This window comes from Protopterus annectens, chromosome 13.part0 (assembly GCF_019279795.1).
Source record: "Protopterus annectens isolate FY-2018-M chromosome 13.part0, PAN1.0, whole genome shotgun sequence".
Classification (NCBI taxonomy): domain Eukaryota; kingdom Metazoa; phylum Chordata; order Ceratodontiformes; family Protopteridae; genus Protopterus; species Protopterus annectens.
In genome coordinates, this window is record NC_056747.1 from 710,815,019 (window position 1) to 710,828,255 (window position 13,237).

General features: G+C 36.3%; 1 protein-coding gene across 1 annotated transcript in view; it reads right to left on the minus strand.

The window, feature by feature from the left end:
• Positions 1-2,104: 2,104 nt before the first annotated feature.
• Positions 2,105-13,237, minus strand: part of LOC122787605 — a 707,479-nt gene continuing 696,346 nt past the window's right edge. Inside the window, exon 7 of the mRNA XM_044054399.1 lies at positions 2,105-2,206. Within this exon, the coding sequence (XP_043910334.1) occupies positions 2,105-2,206 (102 nt within the window). The remainder of the gene's footprint in view (positions 2,207-13,237) is intronic.

The following is a 13,237-nucleotide window of genomic DNA, read 5'->3' on the forward strand; positions in this document are numbered from 1 at the left end:
ACTGCTGCAGGAGCACCTCAAAGTATGATCCTAATCTTTTTATTCAGAAACATTATTATTCCTAAAGCACAACAAGCATTTAGCAGCTATGCAGCATGTTCAGAACACAAGCTCATTTGCTTTTTACTAACCTCACATGAAGAACAGATCATCAAAAAGCACAGCCACATCACCTAGTACTTTCGAGAAACTGGTAGAGTACTTTTAGTGTCTAACATTAAAAAGTACAAACTCCAAGATGCAAATTACTTCCATGTGGACCAGCACAAATTCAATCTACAGCAGAAAAAACAAATGGATGGCAAAACAACCCTGCTACTCATGTGTATTAGTTTTAAGATCCCTGTACCTTGGAGTTAGAATTCCTTTTAACAAAATCTCACATTTGTGTTTGCATTTTAGTGTTAAACATTTATGTGTTGAACAGCAGCCTTGCTCTCACCTTGGTGAAATACACTAAATTCAGTGTTGCTGCTATCAGTTTAGAAAGAGATACATGAACAGTGGGTGAAGTATCTTGCAAGTACTGTTTCAACAACCCAGGGTACTAAATCAGGAAGACACAAGACAAGAGAGAACAGGAAACTGCAACTCTATCTTAGAATATCATCCATTTTTCAAAAGGCAAGATCAAGACAATTCTCTGTTGAGTTCTACTGCCTTTCAATTAGCCAGCACTGATGCTGGCCAGACTATCTCACAGCTCAACTACAAAGCAAAGCTTAATGGGTTGAAAGAGGAAGAACAGTTCTTTAAAAACGGACTGTATACCCAAAGGATGGCATGAGTAAACATGTATATACCACGCCTAGAATACACATCTAATTAATAAAAAACAAAATATAATTTATATCTTAATATACACAGTCCAAATAAATAATTTGTGCATTTCCAAAACAATTTTAGGTGAGATCCTTGGTACAAGATTATAGCACCCATATGCCCTATTTAAATTAATGCCTAAAGTGTCACAGATCATGCAGAGAGGGAAGAAATAAACAAAATATAATCTATATCTTAATATACACAGTCCAAATAACTAATTTGTGTATTTCCAAAACAATTTTAGGTGAGATCCTTGGTACAAGATTATAGCACCCATATGCCCTATTTAAATTAATGCCTAAAGTGTCACAGATCATGCAGAGAGGGAAGAAATAAGCAAAGGGCCAGCTCTTCCTCTTCCTGCAGAAGTGTCCTCTGGGACAGGTTAGCCCCCCTAAATGCAACATAAATATAACAGCCAATCAAGAGAGATGCACTTAAAGATACCCTGAATGGTGGTGGTTAATACCTGCAGTGACTCAGTGCACATGTATCTGTGCATCCTGTCACACTGGAGGCACAATGCCTAGGAACAAGTCTCACTACAGTCACACAACACCTAGAGTTATTTCACTGGTTCTTGCTCTTCCACTTGTGACAGATTCCTTTCAACCTACATCACATTGGGTTACTGAAGTAAAAGGTAGGGGTAAGAACAAATTAATGCACCCATGGGAGCTCTTCTGCGGTCTAAAGTTAGATGACTGATAAAGGGCAAAACAATGGGACAGAAAAAAACACCATTTCAATAGCCAGCTATCATAAGATACAGATACCAAGATATATATATATATATATTACATATATACATATATATATATATATATATATATATATATACACACACACACACACACACACACACACATATATATATATATATATATATATACATAAAATCTACTACCGAAACTTGAAAACAACCAATAAATACAATGTCTACACTGCCTGTTGGGACATGTAGTATTACTGAGATCTGTAAGTACTCAGCCACCAGCTGTTATCAAGGAGACACAATACATAAAAAATACGGCATAATACATCATAAAGTAGAAGAATTTCTGTACAAGAACAGCGTAAAGCAGCAAAACAGCACAGTAGTCTTCCAGCAATCTCAGTCTAAGAAATATTGTTTTCAAAAAGAGTCATGTACTTCACTTTCCCAACAAGATGAGCTATCATATACAATTTTACTCAGTGCTACTTCAGTTTTACCAGGTTGTCTAATGTAAACATGTACTGGATAAACTAATGAGCCAAAAAACTTCAAAATGATATTTTATTCACCTGCTTCTAGCTCCTTGTTTTCTTGGTTCAGCAGCTGAATCTGATCCATTGAGAAATTTAGATCAGCTGTAGCTTGTTCAATCTGATGCTGTAGCTTTTTATAAAGGGAAGAAAAAGCCAAGTTAGCAAAAACATCTGCTGAAGAATGTTAAAGCACTAGCAACTATTATCTACAAGGAAAATCTCAGCAATCATTACAATACATTATAAAAAGTACAAAATCATATGGAAATGATTTACATCTGTTATAGTTTCACAGGAACGTACCAGCCTATCAGACAATTATACCATTAAGAGCTTAGCCACTGCTGCAACTAGCACTAACTTGTTCCCTTTTTCCATAAACAGTCTGAAGAAATAGAAATGTAAGGATCACCTGTTCACTCATCCAGGTTGGATTTGAAGATACAAGGAGACAGGCTGTTTGATTAGGTTTATGGGTAGTTACTAGGCACACAGTTTAAGAGACCATTAATGAGCTTAGCACAAATTCCCAATTGTCCCAAAGCACTGTCTGGTTAAGTGACTTGCTTAAGGTCACAGTAGGCAAATGAAGGATGGGGGAATCAAACTCTGTACCGTAGGAAGTAGCTCCTTAATTGCTCATAGTCTTAATCCTCTGTGCCAACTGCCAAGACGAAGTAAACAAGCTGGTGCTTATTCCATATTTAGGAGACGGGATCCTTTGGCAGTAGTATGTGCAGATTTTGATTCCTAGAAGGGGTATTAGTGGCACTGTTTTATGAAAACACAAAATCTGATATAGGACACTGTCATTTCCAGCCTTGCAAGCTAAGCATAAGTTGCCACCTAAGTCGCCACCTAGAAGTCAGTGGGCAATAGAACAAACTAAAAGAACTTGTAAATGTTCTGTGCAGCTTAAGAAGTTGATACCATATATTTTTCGGGCAAGGAAGGACTGTTTTATTTATTTGACATCTGTTAAACAGACTAGTCCAACTGAGCAAATGCCCTTTTTCAGCAAAGGCCTGGGAAGAAATGATCCACAACACAATTAAGAAAGTTCTATGGAAACAGTACAATTTGACAAAATCAAGAAGTTTAGAGTACAATACCAAATATACTTACATAATGAAGTAATAGCAAGAGCAGGTACTTAACAGGTCAAGATATAAATATCAGAATTGCCATCAGTACACAAAAACAATAAAAATCACATATTGATTAATGAGCTGAATTTGGCATAGATATAAATATACTGGCTATAAAGCCAGTAGGATTAAAGGTGGTTAGTTGCCTGGACAAACTAATGAAGTTAGCAGGAGAGAAGTATTAAAATACCATGTAAAGATAGAAGAAAAGAAAAAAAGAAAAGGGGAAAATGAAGGAAGGACATGTAGGGACAGGGACAAGTGGGGTAAGGGAATGGAGCAAAGAGGAAAGGAATCAAGTGGAATGACGACAGTGATATATCCTGGAGCTGAGTAAGAAGTTTAGAGATTTCTTGAATGCAAGGGTATAGGGTAATGTTTTTGAGACATGGGTAGTTTATTCCAAGATAGAGTAGTGGAAAAGCTGTAAAGTTTTTGACCAAGGATTTTTTAGGTTTATATATCTGAGAGACATTGGTCAAAGCTTCCAAGAGAACGAGGGGGAGTATAGAGAGAAATAATTGAGGAGATGCTAGGTCAGAAGGTGGGGTTAAGGATAGCATGAATTATAGGGAGTTGAGTTAGAAGTCAGTTAGAAAAGTCAAGCCAGTTAAGAGTCCTGAGAGCAAGGAGGTGGAGAGATTTAGATGGTAAATTAGCAGCAAATCGTGCAACTTTGTTGTAGGCGGTTTCAAGTTTGCAAAGTAGAGAGGTATGCAAGTTGGCTAAGATGCATAAGCTACAGAAAAAGTAAGAAAGAAGATAAGCTTGGGAAAGTGAGTTTCGAGAGACAGGTGTAAGAAACCTTTTATTTCTATACAGTAGGCCAAGATTTTGATGAGCTTGTTTGATATAGTGAAGTACATGGCGGTCAAATTTAATCTGGTCATCTATGATTACTCTAAGGAGCTTAGTGTAGGTATCAGCAAAGATAGTTGTTAAGGGAGGAGATGGTGAATGAGGATTTGAGGTGGTAGAGATTTGTGGAGGAAAACAAGTTTAGTAATTTTAAGGTTTAAAATGAGTTGATGGTTAGTGAGCCAAGTTTCAGGGGATTAAAAGACTTGTGTCACATGCAGCAGGTCTGATGGACTATCAGCAACAGTGATTATTGTGGCGTCATCTGCACACTGTATGAGGGGATGACTGAGGACAGGAGTACTGGGAGTCCATTAGTAAAGATGTTGAAGAGGAGAGGCCCAGGATAGAATCTTGAGGGACACCCATTTTGATGGAGAGAAAGGGAGAGAGAGCAGAACGCCATTTAACAGATTGCCGTCTTCCTGTGAGGTAGCTATTGAACCAAGGAATATCTGATGGAGAGACGGAGTTCAGTGAGTTTGGAGAGTAAAATGGGGTGGGGGAGAGTGTCAAAGGCCTTAGAGAGGTCTATGAGGAGGCAGGACACTAGCATATTGTTGTCTCTGGCTAAGGAGACTGTTAGTGAAGGATATAAGTGCAGTAGATGTGCAGTGATGTGGGCAGAAGCGGTGTTGAGTGGGAGTGATTAGGTTTTCTTTAGTGAGATAGGCCATAATTTGTGAACACAATGTTCTAGAATTTTAGAGAGGGGGAAAGTATGGCGATAGGTCTACAGACATTCTACCTTTATGAATGGGCATAGTGTGGAATCTTTTTCCATAAAGTTGGGACAGTAAATTCATTAATAGAGTGATTTATTAGAATGGAAACAGGTTATGTTATGGAGTCAGCAGCAGTCTTTGGTAAGGAAGGCGGGAGATTATCAGCAGACTGGGAGCAAGGTTTAAGTTTGAGGAGGAGTTTTTTTTTTTTTTTTTATATAGTTGGTAGGAACTGAGGTCAGTGAAAAAGGGCATTTATGTGGTAGGAGTAAGAGGTGGAGTGGAATAGTGTTTTGCCTAGAAGTCTGCATGTGTTTACTGCTGGTGTCAATGAAGTATGAAATAAAAATGGATGCAGTGTAATTGGGGCAGGTTAATAGATTCCCTAGGTGAGAATTTGGTTAATAGTTGTCCAGAATTTTTTGCGGTTTCTAGTTTCAGTAGATTGGGGAAGTGAGACAGAAGTTCTTTTTATCTATGTTTTTGATTTTAGGCCAAATTGTGGAGATTCCTGTAGTTTTGATAATGAGTGGGAGATCTGGCTTTGGTCCAGAGTTTCCAAGCCTTATCTCTATACTGTATGAGTGACCGAGCAGAGTTAGTAAGCCATGGGGAGTATTGCAATTTGACCCTGACTGTTCTAGGAGAGGCAATAAAGTCAAGTGTGTTTGGAAGATAGAGTTAAATTGTAGAACAGCTTCATCAAGGGGTAAGGTTAAGAGAAGGACCAATCAATAGCAGAGAGAAAGAGGAATTAAAAGTGTCAGGGTTGAAGTAAGCTTTTGACATTGTTTAAATTTATGAGGTCTAGGCAGATGTGAAAATGGATGCATACAGGAGAGTAGTCAGAGTCAGGTAAGGATATTGGGTGGTGATAGAGTTTAGGGTGGGAGACCAGAATCCAGTCAAGTGCAGAGGCACTATTAGGTTTAGGAAGATATGTAGGTAGATGTTTTTCTATTAGTTGGGTATAGTGTGCTTGGAGAGAAGTATGAAATTAGATTCTACTTTGGTCTAATAAAGCAGGAGTAGAGGTGTAGTTTTATTTACTTGGACCTGGAGGGCAATCCTTTAGTTAACTACACTACATAAAAAGGATTTCATAATGACAGCTGTTACGTGGTGGTCTAGAGAGTTTTGATGTCTGTGAATTTACCCATCTCCCTCATGACGGTATTCATTTTAAGAGAAGTATAATTTTTGAGGTAAGTGCAGGAGTGTTTTTACTTCCCAAAGAGAACACTACTGCACTGTTTTGCACAGAGCTAAAGACCATGAGAACCTGACACCAGTAGTTTGCGCAGATTAGGTCCCTTTTAGAGAATATGGAAGCCATATAGTGAGTTGATGACAGCTCAGAGTTTGCAATCATCAGCAAGCTTAGTTAGCCAGAACTCGAAACTTCAGCTTGGACATGAATATTTGCCAAAGGGAAATGTCCCCAAAACAAAAAAACTGTGGGATAATACTGATGACCTATCTTTTTGAGAAGTGCATATGTGACAACCCGCCACTGGACCAGTAATCAAGGAGCCTCACTACTCATGACTGGCAACAGTGTGGGACGTACACTGAGGATGACAAGTACACACAGTATTTCTAGATGCAGCTCTCTGCACCAAGTGAAATTTCACTTAAGAGCACACAGAGACCACAGTCAGTCCGGGGCTGGTTTCTCACTCTTTCTCCAGATCCCCAGTAAGACTTGCCCACTGGAACAGGAGCTACAGAGATGAGATCTCAGCTGAGTGACCAAGCCAAGACCTCCAGCACCCCCTCTGTCCAACCAGTGCTTCATGTCCATGCTGAAGTAGCTGATATACACATGCTTTGAGGTTTGATTTATACACACACACACACACACACACACACACACACACACACACACACACACACACACACACACACACACACCTGGAAAGGCTGACAAGATTGACTAGCTATGCCCCCTTTTGCCCAGATAAGGTAGTTACCACTGCCAACAGTCAACTCCTTATCAGCTACTTAAGGCCCTTAACAAAGGGTGCCCAAACTTACTGTGCAATATTATAAACACAAATGGCAGTTTGAACAACAGCAAGGCTATTAGGAGGGGCCCACACTGTCACCAAATAAATACGCAAATACTCTGAAAACTTAAATATCTCTACACAGATCAGCCACAATGAAAGGTTTACATGTATTTAATAATAAAACAAGACAATACTAAACGTACAAATGCAGTGGCATCAGAGGTAAAAACAAAGGAAATATTTAAAACACTGCAGGAAAGACTCAAAGAAAGAAAAACTTCTAAACAAAGCTTTACTATATTCCTGTCTGAATCAAAGAGAATTATACTATAACCTAACAACTTACTAATAGAGCAAGGCAGATGTGGTGAATATATCTCATAGCTGTTGTCGGGTCCAAGAGAGAATGCCCTCTATCTCACTAAAAGACTTCTCAAATTAATATCTCAAACATTACTGCTGGGATATCCTGCAGAATGACATAATTTATGGTTACCTGACTCCTAGTTCCAAGGCAAAACAACCATTGATGAAGCTAGCAGTATTTAGCATCTACCTGTAAAAATATATAAACAAGGGCTTCTCAGATCTCTGGCTGATGCTGGAAGTCATAAAACAAGTGCATTCCTTCATGCTTTCAAGACTAGTACTTCACCCTAAAGGCAATACAGAACATTTACGAGTACAGACATTCTCTCGCTGTATTGAAAACTGAAATATACCATCTTTTATGACTAGCCATAAAGTAATGTACTTTGTTTTTCTAAAATTTACTGGACTGAGGGTAACCTCTTGTATCCCAGTTTCCACTGTTAAAATATAAATTGGGAAACCACAAAGCGAGCTGACACCACAGGAACAAAGAATAAAATTTAATGTTTAGCGCTTTCGTCACAAATTACAGTTGACTTCTTCAGAAATATATACATTTAAACAGTTACAATACAGCATGTACATTTCTGTTCTTTTCGAGTAGGGCACACTGTGGTTACATTTCAAACAGCACTTTGCAAATGCCCTTTTCAACACATCTGTAACAAGCAGTTTGATATAGTATGATATACAGTTCTAAAAAATTTGTAACGCAAGCATCTTTCATAAAATCCTTTAGATATTCACCAATGACTTATATACAAAATTCCAGCTATCTGGTTATCTCCTTTTGTCACACTTCTTCCCCCCTTGAAGACTCTAGGTAGTTTTTCTCCAAGTGACCCTTGAGAAACACTGCTTCAGAGGAATGAGCCTTATATGGGAATACATTACCCCATACCCTGTCTTGAGATTTTAACTGCCTTTGCATTGCTGAACCAGTACAGTGCTGCACTGTCCTATCATATGCCTGTAACTCTAGGCTCCATTATAGTAAATTGGGATTTTGCTGGTTGGCTCCTTGTAGCCATAGATCCCCCTCAGACTCCTCCTGCCTTTTACTACAAATACTTTGCACAAGGCCTTCCCTATCATGGTAAGGTTTCATCATGTTAACATAGTGCAGTTTGTGCCTCTACCTCCTGCCTAGCAGTTCTGCCATGTAGTTAACATCACTGACCTTTCTTACCACTTTGAGGGTCTCTCCCAAGCTGCCTGCAGCTTGTGTCCGACAGGAATGAGAACCATAACCTGCTGGCCCACAGCATACTCTCTAACTTGAGCATTCCTGTCATACCAGACCTTTTTCTGCTGTTGGGGTTTTGCCAGGTTCTCCTGGGCCAAGCCAGAGTTTCCTGAGCCTTGTCCTGAGGTTTAGGATGTATGCCACAACAGACTCCTCCTGGTATTCACACATCCTCCCAGTCATTGTGAATCAAATGTAAAGGTCTGCATGCCCACGGAGCAACTCAAAGGGTGAAAAACCAATGGATTCCTGGGGAACCTCTCTGTACACAAACAGATGGGGCAGATATTTGTCCCACTCCCTCTTAAACTAGTCTACAAATGCCAGTAGCATGGTCTTTAGTGTAGAGTTTAACCTCTCTACCAGACCATTAGTCTGGGGATGGCAGGTGGTGGGCTTTAGGTGCTTCATTCTACAGTGCTTCTACAGACAAGCCAGCAGGTCTGACATGAAATTGGCAGCTCTGTCAGTCAGTATTTCTTTTGGGAAACCTACCTTGCTGAAAATGTCAAAGCATTTGCCAGCTTTTCTGCCTCCATGGAGGACAGGGCCACTGCTTCAGGGTATCTGGTAGCATAGTATACTACCACTAGGATACATTTCTTCCCTGTGGAACATAGGGTACTCAGAGGCCCCACAATATCCATAGCTACCCTGTGACATGGCTCCTCAATCACAGGCAAAAGAGTCAAAGGAGCTTTGACAGTGTCGCCTGCCTTGCCTACTTTTTTAGGCACTGCTTGCAGGTCCTGCAGTACTCTGTTACATCCCTGAAAATCCCAGGCCAATAAAAGATCTACATAATACATCTCTTGGCATGCTTTATGCCCATATGACCTGCAAAGGGAATATCAATGGCTAAGGCTAGAAGTGACAGACAGTAGGGTCTGGGCGCTACCAACTGTTGTATTCTCTCACCCCGTAGCTCTTCCTCAGTGGTCCACTCTCTATAGATTAAACCTTTGTCCCAGTATACTGATTCCCCTTTTCCATGAGAATCAGGTGCCTCCCTGGCTACCTCCCTCAAGCCTTGTAATGTAGGGCCTGAGAGCTGAGACCGTGTCAACTCTCTCTCTGTAACCCCTTCCCAGCTCCCCTTCCACAAAAGACTGGCATCCTCTGACAGTGGTTCCTCACTGTCAGCATGAGTATTACTCACCCTCTGCCCTTGCAGCCACTCAGTCCAATGGATCACCAGTATCCACCAGCAGCTGTGGCTCACCTTCAGTCTTACTGCTACAGGGTAGCTCCCTCCCTGAAGTAACAACCCCGCCATTCCTGGCTTTAAGTGTGTGGTCTGTCTGGCTGCCCTCATACCAGGCTCCCAGACGCACATGCTTGTCTCCATGCCTGACCGAGTATAACTGCATGCACACAATGTTCTGCATTATCAAAATCATTCCCTATCACGACATCTGCAAGGAAATCATCGAACACACCTACTTGCTTGCTTCCTTTTCCACCCTCCCAATCAATGTGAACCCTAGCCAGAGGTATTTGGAATGGGGTTCCTCCTAAAGCTCTGACTGGAGAAGACTGCCCAAGCAAATAGTGCTCCTCTTTAACCATTGCAGGCTTCGCAGTGGTTAGGTCAGAGGCTAGGTCTCTCATCAGTGGCCTGTTTTCCATCTACTAAGACCGGATATAACCTCTTGTGGTATCTGGTACCCTTGTTGTCTTAAGACAACTTAGCGCTGGCATTCTGTCATTGCCACGTACTGAATCAAAGAGAATTATACTATAACCTAAGAACTTACTAATAGAGCAAGGCAGATGTGGTGAATGGATCTTCTAGTTGTTGTCAGGTCCAAGACAGAATGCCCTTTGTCTCACTAACAGACTTCTCAAATTAATCTCAAATATTGCTGTTGGGTTAATTTGCAGAATGACATTTCTTGTCATCTGACTCCTAGATCCCAGGCAAAACAACCACTGATGAAGCTAGCAGTATTTCACATCTACCTGGAAAAATATACAGACAAGGGCTTTTCCGCAGACCTCTGCAAGATGCTGGAAGTCACAAATCAACTGCATTCCTTCAGCCTTTCAAGACTAGTAATTACTTCACCCTAAAGAAAATACAGAAAGTTTCCTAGTACAGACAATGTCCCTCTAACTGTATTGAAAACAGAGAGACCATCTTTTATGGCTTAGCCATAAAGTAATTTCAGTCTTTTTCTAAAATTTACTAGATGGAGGTTAACCTCCTGTATACCAGTTTCCACTATTAAAATATATACATTTAAACCATTACAGTAGTACATGTACATTTCTGTTCTTTTCCAGTAGGGCACACTGTTAGATTTCAAACAGCACTTCGCAAATACCCTTTTCAACACACACACCTATACAAGCAGTTTGATATGCACATGCCATACAGTTCCAATACATTTGTAATGCAAGCATCTTGTATAAATCTTTTCAATATTTACCAGTGACAATTATTTACAATTGACAGTTTGCTATCCAATAAGTTATACAACAATTAATATTAAATTGTGCTAGTTCCACAATTACAGTGTGTGGTAAAGTGTAAACGTTTTGGCTAAATCCAGACAGAAATAGTGCAACATCTGCAATTATCCAGTAATTTTTTCAAATGACTACTAGAGACACTAAGACTGGATAGAGAGACAGTGTTTTATGCTAACTAGGAGACAGACTGGTATGTTGCCAGAGCTCATGGAGCTAGTGTTTTTGGTTTTGAAGAGAGCATTTAAGACTTTTGAGCTGATTATAGGAGGTGGCATGAAGTGAATTGAGAGGAGAAACAAGAAGAGATGGTCAAAGTTTGAATTAAATTCATTCACTAATGTGTTACCAATAGCTTCTGGGTCAGAGTAGGTGGCATTATTACTGATCTGAGTATTGTTCTCAATGCCCGCCATGGTTAAAAACGATATATATATATATATATATATATATATATATATATATATATATATATATATATATAGCAAAAAAAAAAAAAAAAAAATTTTTTTTTTTTTTTTTTTAATTTAAAAACTTTTTTCTTATCCTGGAAAAAAAAAAAAAAAAAAAAAAAAAAAAAAAAAAAAAAAAAAAAAAAAATAAAAAAAAAAAAAAAAAAATGATTTAAAAAAAAAAAAAAAAAAAAAAAAAATATACGGGGAAAAAAAAAAAGGGGGGCTTTTTTTTCCCCCGCCCAAAGGGGGGAAAAACCCTTCTTTTGCCAAGAGGGGTTTTTTTTTTTTTTTTTTTTTTTTTTTTTTTTATTTTTAAAAAAAAAAAAAAAAAAAAAAAAAAAAAAAAAAAATTTTTTTAACAAAAAATTTTTTTATTTAAAAAAAAAAAATTTTTTTTGTTTTTTTTTTTTTTTTTTTTTTTTCCCTTAAAAACCCCTTTTTTTTTTTTTTTTTTTTTTTTTTTTTTTTTTTTTTTATTTTTTGTTTTTTTTTTTTTTTTTTTTTTTTTTTTTTTTTTTTTTTTTTTTTTTTTTTTTTTTTTCCTTTGTTTATTTTTTTTTTTTTATGTTTTTTTTTTTTTTTTTTTTTTTTTTTTTTTTTTTTTTTTTTTTTTTTTTTTTTTTTTTTTTTTTTTTTTTTTTTTTTTTTTTTTTTTTTTTTTTTTTTTTTTTTTTTTTTTTTTTTTTTTTTTTTTTTTTTTTTTTTTTTTTTTTTTTGTCTGTCTTTTTTTTTTTTTTTTTTTTTTTTTTTTTTTTTTTTTTTTTTTTTTTTTTTCCCCCTTGAAAAAAAAATTAAAATTTATAATGAAAAATTTTTAAAATAATTAAAATTAAAAAAAAAATTTTTTTAAATGAATAAAAAAATTTTTAAAAATTAAAATAATATTAATCCAATCCCAAAATATTAAAATATATACATTAAATAATATAATTACACCCCAAAATTTAATTAAAACAATATTTTAAAAACATATAAATATATAATATACACCAAACACAACTTAAATTTAATAAAATTTAAATACACATAAAAACACAATTAATTTTTAAATTTTATAAAAATTTAAATTAAAAAAAATCCACCAAAAAGTAAATCCATAAATAATTTTTAAAAAGGGGTTTTTTAAAAAGTTTTTTTAAAAGAAAGTACCCCAGAGGGTTTTGTTTTAAAGTTTTTTTGGCTTATAAATTAATTAAAAAACCCAAAAATGAAAATTTTAAATAAAAATAATAAAAAAATTTTAAATATTATTTACCCCAAAAAATTTTCTTCTCAATATTATATATATATATATATATATATATATAAAATAATATAATAAAACCAAAATTTTATATTAAAAATTAATTACATATTTAAAATTATATAAAAAAACCCCCAAAAACCCTTTAAAAAAAATTTTTTTCCCCCCCCTTTATTAAATATAAATTATTTTTTTTTAATTAAAAAACCCGGGTTTAGCATAAACCAAAATTTCAAATTTCTTTTTTGGGACCCCCAAAATTTTTTCCCTATCTTGCCAACCCTATTTTTATCAAACCCCATTTAAAGGGGCCCTTACATTTTTAAGGTTGTTTACGTCCCTTTCCTTGATAATAGTTTTTTTTTACATAAAATTTTTAACTTTAAAATCTTTGAAGCCTTTAGTTCATTTTAATATATATTATCCTTTCTTAAAAAAAAATTTTGCCCCTTTTTAAAAATAAATTTATGTTAATTAAAAAAAGGTTTTAACAAATTAAAAATTTTCTTTTTACAAAATTTTTTTTCCCCCCCTACTTTTTTTTATAAATTCCCCATTTTAGTGTTTTTTTTCCCAAGGGGTTAAACAATATTTTTCTTAACTTTATCCTAAATTTGCTTTTTAATTTAA